This window comes from Saccopteryx bilineata, chromosome 3 (assembly GCF_036850765.1).
Source record: "Saccopteryx bilineata isolate mSacBil1 chromosome 3, mSacBil1_pri_phased_curated, whole genome shotgun sequence".
NCBI lineage: Eukaryota > Metazoa > Chordata > Mammalia > Chiroptera > Emballonuridae > Saccopteryx > Saccopteryx bilineata.
The window spans coordinates 288,385,724-288,401,503 of NC_089492.1; the positions used below are offsets into that span (position 1 = coordinate 288,385,724).

The 15,780-nt window shown below is 45.2% G+C and overlaps 2 protein-coding genes across 7 annotated transcripts in view; one reads left to right on the forward strand and one right to left on the reverse strand.

The window, feature by feature from the left end:
* Window positions 1-2,430: 2,430 nt before the first annotated feature.
* On the forward strand, window positions 2,431-10,434 carry UTS2 (urotensin 2). Its single transcript, XM_066266585.1, has 4 exons — window positions 2,431-2,530; window positions 4,874-4,984; window positions 8,708-8,751; window positions 10,318-10,434. The coding sequence occupies exons 1-4, from the start codon at window positions 2,431-2,433 to the stop codon at window positions 10,432-10,434; spliced, it is 372 nt and encodes a 123-aa protein (XP_066122682.1).
* Window positions 10,435-12,293: 1,859 nt separating this feature from the next.
* The window catches only part of PER3 (period circadian regulator 3), a 50,336-nt gene continuing 46,849 nt past the window's right edge, over window positions 12,294-15,780 (reverse strand). For all 6 annotated transcript variants that reach the window (XM_066270554.1, XM_066270556.1, XM_066270553.1 and 3 more), the window contains one exon: window positions 12,294-15,044. In XM_066270554.1, the coding sequence (XP_066126651.1) occupies window positions 14,961-15,044 (84 nt within the window). In that variant the 3' untranslated portion in view covers window positions 12,294-14,960. The remainder of the gene's footprint in view (window positions 15,045-15,780) is intronic.

The window sequence follows — 15,780 nt, forward strand, 5'->3', positions numbered from 1 at the left end:
GCCCACATGCTGAGTTGAGTTTGAGACCCCTGCTTGTAGCCCCTGAGATGTCTGAGTGGGCAGATGAGTCTGAGGATGACCTCCTTCCATCCCAGTGGACATGCACAAATGTGCAACTGCCCCTGTGTGTACGAATGTGGGTCGGTTGCACGTCTGCACTTTGCCTGGGTGTGTAACTGAGAGAGGAACTGCTGGGTTGCGTGGGTTAGCGCGTGCTTGCCTTAGAAGGAAATCTGCATTTCTCTGGTGAAATGATGCTGAGTATTTTTTAATGTCCTCATGAGCTACGTGTAAAGCACCTGTTCAAAGCTTTTGCTCATTGCTCTAATTGGGTGGTCACCTTATTGAGTTGTGGGGTTTTTTTTTTTATTTCTGAAGCTGGAAACGGGGAGAGACAGTCAGACAGACTCCCACATGCGCCCGACCGGGATCCACCTGGCACGCCCACCAGGGGCGACGCTCTGCCCACCAGGGGGCGATGCTCTGCCCCTCTGGGGCGTCGCTCTGCCATGACCTGAGCCACTCTAGCGCCTGGGGCAGAGGCCAAGGAGCCATCCCCAGCGCCCGGGTCATCTTTGCTCCAATGGAGCCTTGGCTGTGGGAGGGGAAGAGAGAGACAGAGAGGAAGGGGGGGGGTAGAGAAGCAAATGGGCGCTTCTCCTATGTGCCCTGGCCGGGAATCGAACCCGGGTCCCCCGCATGCCAGGCCGACGCTCTACCGCTGAGCCAACCGGCCAGGGCCGAGTTGTGGGTTTTAAAATATATAAAAATATATCATGAAGACATCTTTTTTTGTCAGGCATGTGCTCTACGACTCTTTCTCAGAGTAGCAGCCGGTCTTTCCATTTTCTTAACTGTATCTTTCAAACAGCCGATGTTTCTAATTTTGATGAAGCTCAACTTATCCATTTCTTTCTTACATGGTTGGTGTCCTGAGAACTAACTATCTGCCTACCCGAAAGCTCTGAGTATGTTCATGGTTTTTTTGTAGCAATCCTGCAGGTTTAACTTTTACGTCCAGGTCAGTATGAGGTTTGAAGCATAGAACTAATATGATTTGACTCGTGTGTGAAGAGACGTGTGTGCTGTGTGGGGTCAGGACTGGTGGGGCATCCGGCAGCCCAGAGGACCAGGCTGGGCTGGCACCAGCCGGGCAGTGCACAGCAGCAAAATTCTAGAAATACCAGTGAGGTGTTCAGGCTTGTTCTTCATTCCTCACTGAGGAATAACACCCAACTTGAAGGAAAGTTGCTGTCCTTCTCTGAAGACCCACGTACTTGTAGTTTGACCTGGTGCCATGTGTACATACAAAACCCACCTTGAGCCTGGATATTTGCTGTGCGTTTTAACGTATCTTCACCATTTTTTTTATGAAGTCCAGTTTATCTACTTATTCTTGGCTTGCTTGTGTATATTTAAGAAATCAGTGTTTAATCCAAAGTCACAAAGAGTTTGTATATTCCTTAAAACATTGCTTTTTGAGTGACAGCCTTCCTGGATTTTAGTGGTGGTGGTGGGGTTATGAAGATTACTTAACGTCCCTTCCCGTTTATTGACTGATATTTTCCTCTGTTGATATTCAGATGACTGTCACCACCTCCTGTGGAGCATGCAGTGGCTGGTGACAGAGATTGGGGAAGAGGTTATCTATTAACATCCTGTCTTTGATTTGGTCACATAGTTAAGCTGGTCTTAATCCCACCTAGTTCCACAGACAGTTTATGGTCTTGAGAGTTGAACAACTGAGCATCTTTCCAAGGAACACTGGTCCTGGGGTCCGGGTTTCTCTGAGGCTAGAGCGGACTTCTTCAGACAAAGAAGATGCTGGACCTATCCAAGACGCATCTCTGGTCTCAGAGGGGAACTAGTCCGGCTTCAGGGTTTTTACCTGCACTATTTCAAATAACTGGTTTTAAGTTTTAACTCACGCATCGTCATTCTTCAGGCACAGCAGCCCCTAACACATGACAGTCCATCTATTCACTCGTGAAAGGTTAAAAAAAGGAAACCAAGCACATTTCATGCCTTGCTCTGCGTCACTTGTGCTGGGACTCATAAATCCATGTCTCTGCCTTGGCCACTCTGGCTGTGTCCCACCCTTTCTTTTACTCATGAATTATTGCTCTAAGTCATTCCATTTGCCAGACCTATAAACTTAACTGTCCTTTCTTTAAATATCTACTTTGTACACTAGGTGAAAGGCATTCAATTTATTGTCTATGAGTTGTAACCTTGAAAAAAATTACATCAATGCAAAGTGATTGCCTTTTCGTTCCATAGCCAATAAATTGATTTGGTTTTTTTTTTTGGAGGGGATGGTATGAGGTCATAGGATAATATATATAGTCGCAGATCGCAGAATGAGAAGGAGCAAACGGGAAGTTCTGGACGACAGAAGCCAAGAGGGAAGCCTTCCGTCTGCTGCACATCATGTATAAGCTGGTCTCCTGCCTGCTTTTCCTAGGATGCTTGAGTCCTCTCTTCTCACTCCCTGTCCTTGACTCCAGGGAAGAGCCCCTGCAGCTCTCCGGTAAGGACAAGTTTTCTTCCCTTGTGTTCGCCTTGAAAGAGCCTTCAGAGCAAGGGTCTTAAATGTAATGCCAGAGATAAGGATGGGAATTCTTGTTTAAAAGGAGTCCTGTTAAAGGAATAGTGCATGCTATGAAAAGAATACTTGAGGATGCTTATAGCACAGTTCACATTCAGAAATGGATATGGTTTTTCCTCTTTCCAAAATGTAAGAGTGGAAGGGAAGAAGTGCTCATTTCATTTCCCTGCTGTGATTCTGTGATTCAAACTTTTGGTTTTGGTCAGTTTTTTAACTTTAAAAATTATACTACATTAAAAAACATTTTTTTGGTGTTTCATTTCAATGAACTGGTTGAATATAGAATGTGGTTGTTCCGATTGTAGATTAAAAACATTTTAATTTTATCCTCTATTACTTTAACAAGTAATCATCTGCCTTGTGTTACATGGAACAAAAATGTATATATTAAAAACTTAAAAACAGTGACCAGCTGGAGCTAGGGATGTCATAGATTTCCAAGTATGACATTTATCTTTTTCCCTTTGATGCCTAGTGCATTCGGTTCCAGTCTATAAGTAGGATTTTTAAGAATGTATGGGTCAAGCAAATACCTATTTTGCTATTACCTCATAATCTAAGAAATGAAAAAGATGATCGATGCTTCAGGATTAGGTTCCATAAACATTTTAACTGGATTTTATCTTGTCCTTAACTCTGGGCACTTTTAGACATTTTTCTTTAAATAAATTAAAATAAAGCTCTTCTGAGCCATTGATTTAATCATTTCTAGCCTCTATAAAGTTTCTCTCAAGCAGTTTTCTGCTAACTGTCAAGCACTGTTAGTCCTGCACGGTCACTTCTGGGGTCACTGAGCCCATCAGTGGCAGTCATTTTAATGGCCAAAAACAAGCATTAACTTTATTGAATCTCCGCTATTTAAAGACGACCAGTGAAAAAACACAGGATGCACTCGAGAATAAATATTCAGCTATTACTGCCATCTTCAAAAATGTGCATGGCATTATTATAATTTTGAAAAACTTAGAGGAAATTAAAAATTATTTTTAAAAAATCACTAAGGAACTTGGATGAAAGGAGTATAGCTATCTCACTCAAATTCTGAACAGGTTGCATCTTACTGTCGAGTTCTGGCCGGAAATATTTTTTTCTCATTAATTTGTTTCTCCATACATGATCCTTCATAACATAAACACTTACATGTGGCCAGATTTCATAGGGTTTCATTAGTATTCTTCAGCAATACTGTGAAAGTGCTCGGATGGTTTGTTCACTGTCTTTCAGTGGAGGCTGTAGCTAAGTATCTGTAAGCCGCAAGCATGCGGGTATTCCATGGCTCCAGAGCCTCCAATCTCAGCACGGGAGCACCTGCCCCAGGGGACTGTCTGGGAGCCAAATCTCCACACCCCACACGCGCTCCCCACACACCCCACGCGCACTCTCCCTGTACCTCTCCTGCCATTTCCCCCACGGTTCTTACATACCATCCCACTCGTATGCCACTCATATGCTGTACGTTGGCCATATTTCACACTGGAAAAGTTACTATCGGGTTCTTTAAAGAGCATTTCAAAGCCAACTCCTGTCTAATAACAGCCGTACCTGACTCTTGAAGGACAGAAGGATAAGAGGTAATGCCCTCTTATCTGCTCAATAGGAAGAACATAATCTTGTTCTTTAGAAAACCAGTCCTAGATTTTCCTCTCCCATTTCAGCACCTGAGTCTCCAAAAGCAAGAGGCAGCAGTAGATTAACAGAAACAAGGAAGCCCTGGCTGGGTAGCACAGATGGTTAGGATGTTATCTCCATACGCTAAGGTGGTGGGTTCGATCCCCAGTCAGGGCACACATAAGAATCAACCAATGAATGCAAAATAAGTGGAACAACAAATTGATGGTTTTCCTCTCTCTTCCTCTCTCTCTAAAATCAATCAATACATTTTAAAAAATTAATAAAAATAGAAACAAGGAAGAGTCACTTTTTAGTGGAAATGTTCTTAACTGGCCCCGTGGCTCAGCGCTACCCTCTGATTCAAGGCAGCCAACAGCTTGGCAGGTCACCCAGGCGGCAGACAGAAGTGGGTCCATTTCTCTTGATTTGTGGTCCTGCTGGCTCGTATATTGCACTACAGCCCTTACACTTCTCTGTTAACACACCACTAGTGACAAATCACCGACTTAGCAACTGAAGCTTTTCTAGTACTGTCTCCCTGTCCTTGGTACCTCCCCCTTCCCCCCCCCCCCCCAAAAAAAAGGCCATCGGGGAACAGAAGGAACTAATTGAAGAAGAAATTGTGTCACTGATGCCTGTCCTTGCTTTGTGCAGCACCCGGAGGAGGCGTAAGATTGACTGCGGATGCACTGGACAGAGCGCCCCTTCTACACGGGCTGCTGGCCATGCTGGGCGCAGAGACAGGCGACAGTCTCAGGGAAGCAGGTAAGAGGATTCTGGTGGTCACAGGTTGTCTGATTCTATGGCTACTCTCTCCTCTCCTCTCTTAGATGAGGTAAAGCCCTATTTTGGAGCATCAAGACGAGCTACGTAAAATAAGGACACTGATAACCCGCACACTCCCTTCCTGGCGTCAGGCCTCCCTCTGCAATCCTCTCTTCCCTCTGCCCGGCAACTCCTCAGGGGCATCACGCTCTACTTGGCACCGCAGGGTATTCTCTTTCTGGACTGACTTTTATTTTGGGGGGAGGGGAGTACTATAACAGTCTCTAACAAGTGCAGTTGTAAGTCCTGGTTTCCCATTTACTAAAATCTTAAGTTATTTAATCATTCTGTGCCTCGGTTTCTTAATCAGTAAGCAGGATGACAGAAATACCCACCTCATGAGGTTATGGTGAGGAGTCAATGGGAAAAGGCACGTCAGATGTTCAGCACAGCCTCACACAAAGTAATCAGTAAGGTTTCAGCGTTTACCATGGGCAGGCCTCTGAGTTGTGGGTTTGGTTCCAAACCACTGCAATAAAGCAAATATTGCAATAAAGCCAATCACGCATTAAAATGAACTTCTGGTTTCCCAGAGCATGTAAAAGTTATGTTTATATAATACTGCATTCTCTCAAGTGGGCAGTAGCATATGTCTTTAGAAATGTACATACCTTACCTAAAAAATGCCAACCATCATCTTTTTTTTTCTTAATTTAGTGAGAGGAGGGGAAGCAGAGACAGACTCCCGTATCCCTCCCACACCGGTATCCATCCGGTAAGCCCACTAGAGGGTGATGCTCTGCTCATCTGGGGCCCTTGCTCTGTTGCAACTGGAGCCATTTTTTAGTGTCTGAGGCAGAGGGCACGGAGCCATCCTCAGTGCCCAGGGCCAATTCACTGTAATTGAGCTATGGCTGCAGGACAGGAGGTGAAGAGAGAGAGAGGAAGAGAGAGAGGTGAGAGAGGGAGGGGTGGAGAAGCAGATGGGCGCTTCTCCTGTGTGCCCTGACCAGGAATCAAACCTGGGACTTCCACACGGCAGGCCGATGCTCTACCACTGAGCCAACCTGCCAGGGCCCCAACCATAATCTGAGCCTTGAGCAAAGCAATCTTTTTCACTGGTGGAGGGTCAGTCCTGCCTTATATTGATGGCTGCTAACTGATCAGGGTTGTGGCTGCTGGAGGCTGAAGTGACTGTGGCAATTTCTTTTAAAAAGACAATGAAATCTGTTTCATCAGCTGACACTTCCTTTCACCAACACTTTCTCTGGAACAAGTGATGCTGTTGGATTGCGTTTTACCCACAGTAGAACTTTTCTGAAAACTAGCGTCAGTCCTCCCAACCCTGCCGCTGCGTTATCAACTAAGTTTATGTAATACTCTAAATCCTTTGTAGTCATTCTTCACAGCATCTTCACCAGGGTTAGAATCCATCTCTAGAAACCCCTTTCTCTGCTCATCCACAGAAACAACTTCTCATCCATTCAAGTCTTACACACATTACCATGTATTAAAGCAATTCAGTCACAACTTCCAACTCCAGTTCTAATTCTGGTTCTCTGTTTCCCCCACTTCTGCCGTTACTGCCTCCGCTGAAGTCTTGAATCCCTCAAAGTCATCCATGAGAATTGGGATCAACTGCTTTCAAACTCCTGTTAATGTTGACATTTTGACCTCTTCCCATGAATCATGAATGTTCTTAATGGCATCTAGAATAGGGAATCCTGTCCCGAAGGTTTTCAATCGACTTTGCCCAGATCTGTCAGAGGAATCACAATCTATGGCAGCTGTAGTCTCACAAAATGTATTTCTTAGACAATGAGACTTGAGGGTTAAATGACTCCTTGATCTATGGGCCGGAGAATGAATGTTGTCAGCAGGCATGAAACAACATGAATCGCATTGTCCATCTCCATCCGAGCTCTTGGGCGAACAGGTGCACTGTCAATGAGTAGTAATATTTTGAATATTTTTTTTTCCTTAGCAATTAGTCTCAAGAGTGGGTTTAAACTATTCAGTAAAACCATGCTGTAAACAGATATGCTGTCATCCAGGCTTTGTTGTCCATTTATAGAACACAGGCAGAGTAGATTGAGCATATTATTTTTCTTTTTTAACTTTTATTTATTGATTTTGTGAGAGAGGAAGGGAGACACAGAAACAAGAAACTTTTCCTATATGTGCCCTGACCGGGGATCGAACTGGCAACCCCTGCACTTCAGGACGATGCTCTAACCAACCAAGCTATCCGGCCAGGGCAGATTGAGCATATCCTTAAGGGTCCTAGAATTTTCAGTTTGGTATATGAGCACTAGCTTCAACCCAAAGTCACAGCTGCATGAACCCCTAACAAGAGAGTCAGCCTGTCCTCTGAAGCCAGGCACTGACTTCTCCTCTCTGGACAGCAAAGTCCTGGATGGCATCTTCTTCCAATACGAGGCTGTCTCATCTGCACTGAAACCTGCTGTGCAGTGTAGCCGCCTTCATGAATCACCTCAGCTAGACCTTCTGGATAACCTGCTGCAGCTTCTGCATTAGCACTTGCTGCTTCACTTTGCATTCTGATGTTATGGAGATGGCTTCTCTCCTCAAACCTCATGAGCCAACCTCAGGAGCTTCAGACTTTCCTTCTGCAGCTTCCTCGCCTCTGACAGCCTTCACAGAATTGAGGAGTTAGGGCCTTGCCCTGGAGGAGACTTTGGCTTTTTGACGCCCCATCACTAACACTTTCTCCAAATCAGCAATGAGGCTGGTTCAATTTCTTCTCATTTGTGTGTTCACTGGAGTAGCACTTTTAGGTTGCTTCTAAAGCTTCCCTTTTGCATTCACAACTTGGCTCACTGGCTCAGGTGGCCTAGCTCTGGGCCTATCACAGCTCCTAGGCCTTCCTCACCAAGCTTAACCCCTTCCAGCTTTTGGGTTAAAGTGAGAGATGAGCCCCTCTTCCTATCACGTGAACACTCAGAGGCTACTGCAGGGTTGTTAACTGGCCTGATTTCAGTATTGTTGTGTCTCAGTGCATAGGGAGGTCTTGGGAGAGGGAGAAAGACAAGGGAACAGCTGGTTGGTGGAGCAGTCATTTTGTGGCCGTCTTCACATCAGAGATCACTGATCCTAGATCACCGTAACAAATATAACAATCACGAAAAACTCTGAAAGATTGGGAGAGTGACCAAAAGGTGACACAAAGACATGAAGTGAGCAAATGCTGTTGGTAAAAGGCCCATCGACAGACCTGCTCAACGCAGGTTGCTGCTGCAGACCTCCGGTTTGTCAACACTGCGGGTCTGGGAAGTGCGACGAAGCAAAGACAATATAGTAGGCATGCCTGCTCTCCCCGTGAGGTGTTTCCCTAGGCATTGATACAGTGCCTGGGGCATTCTGGAGAAGAGTGGAGATTTTAAAATAGGCATTGCTTAATAGAAAGGAGTTCATTTGTTATATTTTTTATAAATTACTAAAATGGTAAGTTGTTGAGGAATAACGCAGTGCTGTTTGTGAACTCTGTAGGCAAAAAAGAACAAAAGTGCCCGCTTATCTGGCTGCAGGTTCAGTATTGCTGCTGCGTAAAAAAACACACACAAACAAACCCCAAAAAACAAAAACAAAAGACCAGTAACTAGACATTTAGTAATGTTCTATTTTGTGCATTTTAAATTAAATAAGCAGAAAATATAAACAATAGATCTGATGATGAATAGTTTCAAAATATTGTTTTTCCAGATCCTGGTACTAACATTTTGAACCCGAGAGGAATCACAAGCAAGGTGAGTATGAGTTATGTTAAAAAAGGTGAACATTCTACACCCTGCTCTCCCCTTTGTCATCCACATGAGCTCTCCTTCCATCACCTCCACACACACGTGGCATGGCCGGCAGACCAGATGCCCTGGTGAGAAAGGCTAACTCTCAGATCCCACCCCCCAGCATCCAAGGAACTCAGATCTGCAGCTTACCAGGGCCCTGGGTGACTTGCAAATCAAGGTCTGCGAAGCACAGCAGTGCATCACCCAAGAGGAGAAACACGCGCAGAACAGGGAGATGGAGGATGGGTGGCCGAGGGCACAGAAGTTATTTTTGTGTGTGGTGGGAAGGCTGCAGTAGGGAATGATGGGGGATATGGAATGGTTAGATGTGAGGCACAGCTCATGGAGCATCTTGTATGCTGAAGAAAAATTGGTACTTGATCTTACTCCTTCCCCTCCCCCAACTCCAAATTAGTGTTTCCTGGGCACACTAGTCCCACAAGTCAGCCCCTCTCCTGTCCTGGTGACTCCCTATGCACATCAGCACACTGAAGGCCCCCCAAAATCACAAGCTACGCTTATTTAACTTTAACCAAGCACTTCCCAAACACGTTGACCAGAAACGTCTTTTTCAGTATAGCACTCGTTAATACCCTTGTAAAAACAGACTCTGGAAACCTCAGTCTTGGAGATGGCTGGCACCCAGCACCTGAGGCCCCCACCTGGGTGAACCACCTGGGAAGGGATGGTGTGGCTTCCACGTGTGACTAAATAGAAGTCATTCTTTTCAATAGAACGATTATGGTTAAAGACTCTAAAAATCACACGAGGATTTGTAAGATTTGCTCATGAAAATTCTAGAATAAAAAAAACCATCCAAGAAGTTAATTTGAAGACAGATCTGTTTTACGCAGAAGATAACAAATGTCTAGAAGTTGTCTCTTTTTTTTTTTTTCATTTTTCTGAAGCTGGAAACAGGGAGAGACAGTCAGACAGACTCCCGCATGCGCCCGACCAGGATCCACCCGACACGCCCACCAGGGGCCACGCTCTGCCCACCAGGGGGCGATGCTCTGCCCATCCTGGGCGTAGCCATGTTGCGACCAGAGCCACTCTAGCGCCTGAGGCAGAGGCCACAGAGCCATCCCCAGCGCCCGGGCCATCTTTGCTCAGATGGAGCCTTGGCTGCGGGAGGGGAAGAGAGAGACAGAGAGGAAAGTGCGGCGGAGGGGTGGAGAAGCAAATGGGCGCTTCTCCTGTGTGCCCTGGCCGGGAATCGAACCCGGGTCCTCCGCACGCTAGGCCGACGCTCTACCACTGAGCCAACCGGCCAGGGCTAGAAGTTGTCTCTAACAGATTTGAGTAGAAACAGGTTAATGAGTGTGTAGGCAAATTCTCCGCAGTCGCAGGGCTAAGCACACTGCACGGGCACAGGACCGGGAACCCTCGTGGCCCACACGATGGGGTCTTACTGCAATAAAATCCCAGAGAACACGACAAAAGGTCCGATGCCTGGATTAACATTCCTTTTCATGCGGGACTCTGAATTCACTGATAAACCACCTGTTTGTGTTTGTTTGGTTTTAGTTTCAGGCTTTCTCTAGACAAGATCCCAACATTTCACTGAATCGTCTTTGGGCCAAGATCGGGAAGCAATACAAGCGTGGACGTACCTCTGGGTGCTTCTGGAAATACTGTGTCTGAAGTGAAACAAACGCCTACTCGTCCACTCAGAACTGTCTTAGAAAACCGCAAATAAAAATGCTTGATTTGAAAACAGCATAGAAGGAAAGCTAGGCAAACTATGCACCTTGTTCATGATTGTTTGGAAAATAAATCCTCTATGTTCTGCAAATATCAGTACTGGCTATTTTACTTATCAACATATCCTAAAATCTGTAATTCTTCCTTCCATCAACTTGTTTTTTAGAGATGGATCTGGGAATATAAATGTAAAGCTAATAAAGAGACACAAATGCTAAAAAAGTTAGTGAAATTCAGTTAAAATAGTTAAACGGCAACTACATTATCTTAGCTACGATGTCCTCTCAATCCTTAAAGATGGACAAGAGTTATTACTGAAAGGAATTCAGTATTTTGAAAAAAAATCGGAGGTAAAGGAAGCCGAAAGGGCTGGGAACAGCCTCAGTTCTCCATCCTGTCTGATGGGGAGCATCCTCATGCTCTGAACCCTCCTCCCTCAGCTGGCCCAAGCACGGAAAACGCGATAACTTGACTCTCTGAACAGTGACTCTTCCTTGCACTCTGTGCCTGTGAGCTCAAGGACCCCAGTTCACTTCTACCAGAAAAGTCCCTTTGTAATCTGCTTCTTGCAGAGAGTAGGGAGCTGAGATGGGATTTAAGATGGTGCAATGAAAGAGCTAGCCTGGTGTGTGCACGTACTGCCTTACATTGTTGCTACCTCTATGTAATGTAGCTTCTAGATGGACAGAAACACAGTGTGTCGCCTCCAGCACAGAACATGATTAGAACTGGAGCACTTCCCCACCCCAACTCTGCCATTCACTAAACTAGCATGGTGGGGGGACACAGAGAGGGATAAAGTATCAGATCCACACCCAGACCCCAGAAATCTCTTACAAAGATCACAGGCTTGATACATCTTCACTTTCCTAACTGAAAATATCAACACACTGCCGGGGAAAGGTGCTCTACACTCAAAGAATGGAGAACAGATGCGCCACCGTGGGAACCTGCAGCCGCCACTACGCGTCGCTATGGAATCCTGGGGGGTCCTCTCTCACCGGGGGCGCTGAACCAGCACTAGTTCACGACACAGAAATTTTGAACCTTACAATGATCTCATCTTTATGAGCCTAGGAAGAGTTGACGGTGGAATTCCACAGCAAGTGACGCTAGAAACCCTCCCGCGTTTCAGCAACACTCGGCCATTACTCATACAGATGGGGAGCTGGAGTCATGAGGAGGTTCGTGTCCTTGCTCCCGACGCATGCACACGGCTGAGAGTCTGTCTGCTCAGTGTCCTCCTCTGTAGAAGGAGGACGCTAACAATGCATCCTGGGGGCCCCAGCATCCCAGGCGCTAACTCATGGAGGGCTCCGGGCCAGCTCCCTGGGACTGGAGCACAGGCCACCAACACTCTGCGCTCTCTTCTCCTCGTTTGGCTATGGAAAGGTGCAGGCCTCCTGAAAGGTGGGCCATTTAAAAACTCCTGCCGGTTTCAGGATCTCATTTCATATTTTAATTTGGAGGTTTTGTTGCTGCCAGCGACACACGTTGTGAAACACAGGTTCACTGCAGAATCCTGAAGAATAACTTTGATGACTGATTTTTATAAATTTGGCATTAATTTTAGTATTAAAAAATATGTACGTGCGCTCAGGACATACTAAATTCCTTAGTGCTGAGCACTCACTGAGGTTGGAGAGGCCGTCGCCGACCCAGTGCCCCTGTCGACGGGAGCCAGGAGCCCGAGTGTGCGGCGGCTGTGTCCCCAGTGTGCCCACATTGCTCAGCCGCCATTCCCCAGAGACACACAGCACACGTGCAGGACAAGTGTTTGTTGACACAGAGCAAGGACATTTCTCAAGTGCACATGTACATGGTTTATTTTTTGTTTTTACTTAAAAAACGTACCCAATTAAAATATTAATTAATAACCATTAAAAACAAGCGACTTCACACAGCTAGTTATAAATTCAGTTGAAACAAAATTTCATTGGGATTAAGTTGACCTTGTGGATCATAATGAAATTTCACTTAACTGCAAAATGATTCCATTCACACAGCATTCTAAATGAGTTTTCATAAATTCTGACCCTTTACTCAAGAGAATACAGCCCTGGACAACATGTATGTAAACACCGAAGCCTAGAATATACACTTTTTTATTACCAAAGTTTTATAGTCAATAATACAAAAAGTTAATAAACTTGAACAAAGTTGGGTGAAGCCCTAGTGGGGGGCAGCAGCTGTCCCTGCTGGGCCTCCTCGCCGGCCTCAGTGGGAGCTTTGCGGTCCAGTCTCTAAATACACCAGCTACTCCGTTTGTCAAAATCTGAGAACTGTAAGTGGTTTGAGAAATTGGCCTACAACAAGCACCAGTTTCAAATCAAGCCTAGTACAGTGTACACGTCTTAAAATGTGTACTAAGGCAGAGAAGTAAGCAGATTTCAATAAAACAAACATCCCGAAAGAATGGAAAAGAAAGGCCTATGTTATCAGACAGCGTGAGGTTTAACATACGCATACACAAATTCAGAATGACCCTCTGATAGCTCCGTGCCATTTTTGATTTACGCAAATTAAACTTTTACCACTACAGAAGATCATGATGATTCTATTGATGGATAACGTCCCAGATGACTAATTTTTAAATTTTTGGTATTTTACACCAAGGGGAAAAAAAATAGCACACAACTAGATCAACACACAATGAGGGCTTCAGAAATCATTTAACAATCAAGTCAGAGCAGAATATGAGAGTTCTCTCTTCATAAAACAGGAATATTTGCATGGAACTATTTAATATTAAAAAATTCCAAGAAATGTCATAGGTAGCATCGGAAAAAGGTGCTGACACCTTAAGACAGAATTACTTTCCAGGAAACAAATACTTTCGAAAGAAAATCTAAGCTATGGGGACTGAGAAGCAGGCCCAGCAGTCATCACAGACAAAAACGTCAATGCTCCTGAATATTATCAGAATGTATTTTATAAAAACCTATAGAGCTTGAAAGGAGAAAGAGGAGTTTTCCTAAAACAAAATAAAACACAAAGAAACACAACAACAAAAGAATGTTAGTTTGTAAAGATGAAAGGGTATTGTAGCCTCTGCTTTCTTTTTATTTCCTTTTTCTGATTTGCACCCATGTGAACAGCACGTGTCATCCCTGGTCTGAGAAGGACTCGTCGACTTCTCTAAAGGACAGGGAGGTAACTCACCCAGGAAGCACGGCCACCCCTGGGAAGACACAACCTCAGAGGCTCAGAGCGCACAGGTCTCCGCCCAGCACCCAGCACCCCCAAGCGCTGGCAGTCCCTCCTCACTGCGCAGCCCCTGCCCGACACTTACCCCTGTCTGAGGGCAAACAAAAGGCAGTGCCAATCAGACCTCAGGCAGAGTGGAGACCTTTTTGGTGTACATCGGTTGGAAAGAGTTAACTGTTAGTTTTGGTTTAAACATTTAAACACAGATGCATATAAAACCAACACGAGTTTTTACAAAACTTTTTACAATTATCATTTTAAAAATAAAAACATTAAAAAGGGAAATACCACCAGATGAGTTAGAAGCTCTTTTGTTTTAAAATGACATATGTGCCCTGGTCAGGTGGATCAGTAAATAAAGTGTCGACCCAGTGCACCAGAGGTCGTGGGTTTGACCCCCAGTCAGAGCATGTATGACAAGCAACCAATGAGTACACACAACTAAATGGAACAACTAAGTGGAACAAGGAGTTGATGCTTCTCCCCCCAACCCCAGATCAATGGGAAAATTAAAATGACACATGCACAGCTAATTTCAACTCCCCAAGTCATAAGCTCACTTTAAGTGGACCCATTTTTAAGATGAGACTCAGGATTTCCATGGAAGGTGGAAAACTGAGAGAAAAGGCATCTGCAAGAATGAAGGTTGAGATGCCCCCTCAGAACTAGTCTCCCAGGTGCCACTGGGCAGCACACGCTAATATCGCTACCCTTGGAGTGACCGTGTTGTGAGGACACTAGGGTGTCTGATGCTAATTACAGAGGGGAAGCGTCACCTGTGCAGACCGGAACTGAATTTAGGGAAGCCACGATGAACAGTGCATGGCCGCAGGCGGGGTTTCTTCACTGACTCGAACAGGGCGATGACATTTGTTAACAGCAGAGCAAAACTAACGAGGCAAGGGTTTGGTGGGGGCTCCTTCCAGCCACATTTCTATTTACAATTCATTCTGGGTGACACCTGAAATGAAGTTCTGCTGTACAAACGCCTTTTTCGAGGCCATCCAATCTCTGTAAAAGACAGCTAAGCTAGGAAAAACGCTTACTGACAGTTGTAATGCATCAGGAACAGGGGGAGGAAAAGACACCATGTACAAAGTCCGCTTCAGAAAACCAATGTCTATTAAAAAGTCAAGAAAGAAAAACCTTAACATTCAACAATAACTTCATGGTCGTTTAAGAGTCAGGGTGTCCAGAGAGACACGGAGAGGCCGCTGCCCAGCGGAGCTGTGGGAGGTGTGCCGGGCACCTCCAGTCTCTCAACTGCTGTCCGCCGCCACATCCTGGCCACAGGGTCCAGCAGCGCCGCTGGCCAGATGTTTGCTTCTGCAAGTGACACAGCCCTCCAAGAAAGAAAAGAACAGGCTGGGTATCTGATGTAATGTTATCTGCAAAGTTTTAAAATCAGCAAAATGCCAGCCAAGCAATCTGTGTCTAATTCCCCCACCTATTCATGTCTAACAATATCCATTATGGCCCATTCCTTAATATTAGAGTGTAGATGATAGCAACTTTTTAAAAGCTTCTGTGTAAATTGTTTTAGGGCCCATTCTTCACATACCCTTCTATTAAAACACCAGAAACACAATACTTAAAAAAAATAAAGACACTTAATGATAAGTGCTGTCTGGTGAGACCATGTCAGCCATACTTCAATGAGAGACATGCATTCCTTTCTTTAAAAATGGGGTTGGGGATGCATGACCAGGCAGTGGCACAGTGGATAGAGCACTGAACTGGGACGCGGAGGACCCAGGTTAGAAACTCGGAGGTCACCAGCTTGAACATGGGTTTATCTGGTTTGAGCCCAAGGTCACTGGCTTGAGCAAGGGGTCAGTCGCTCTGCTGTAGCCCCCTGGTCAGGTACATATGAGAAAGCAATCAATGAACAACTAAGGTGTCACAATGAAGAACTGATGCTTATCTCTCTCCCTTTCTGTCTGTCTGTCCCTAACTGTCCCTCTCTCTGTCTCTGTCACAAAAAACCCCAATAAATAAATAAAATAAATATTGGGGAAGACTCCATGACTTGTTTAATCTGTAAATCTTCACAGACACTCTTTCGGACACCTACCTTGA

What these genes read in the sequence shown, in the direction of transcription:
- UTS2 (XM_066266585.1), top strand. Translation starts at nt 2,431, where the DNA reads ATGTATAAGCTGGTCTCCTGCCTGCTTTTCCTAGGATGCTTGAGTCCT. An exon ending in AGAGCCCCTGCAGCTCTCCG is followed by an intron (nt 2,531 to 4,873) that starts GTAAGGACAAGT and finishes TGCTTTGTGCAG; the next exon opens with CACCCGGAGGAGGCGTAAGA. An exon ending in CGACAGTCTCAGGGAAGCAG is followed by an intron (nt 4,985 to 8,707) that starts GTAAGAGGATTC and finishes TTGTTTTTCCAG; the next exon opens with ATCCTGGTACTAACATTTTG.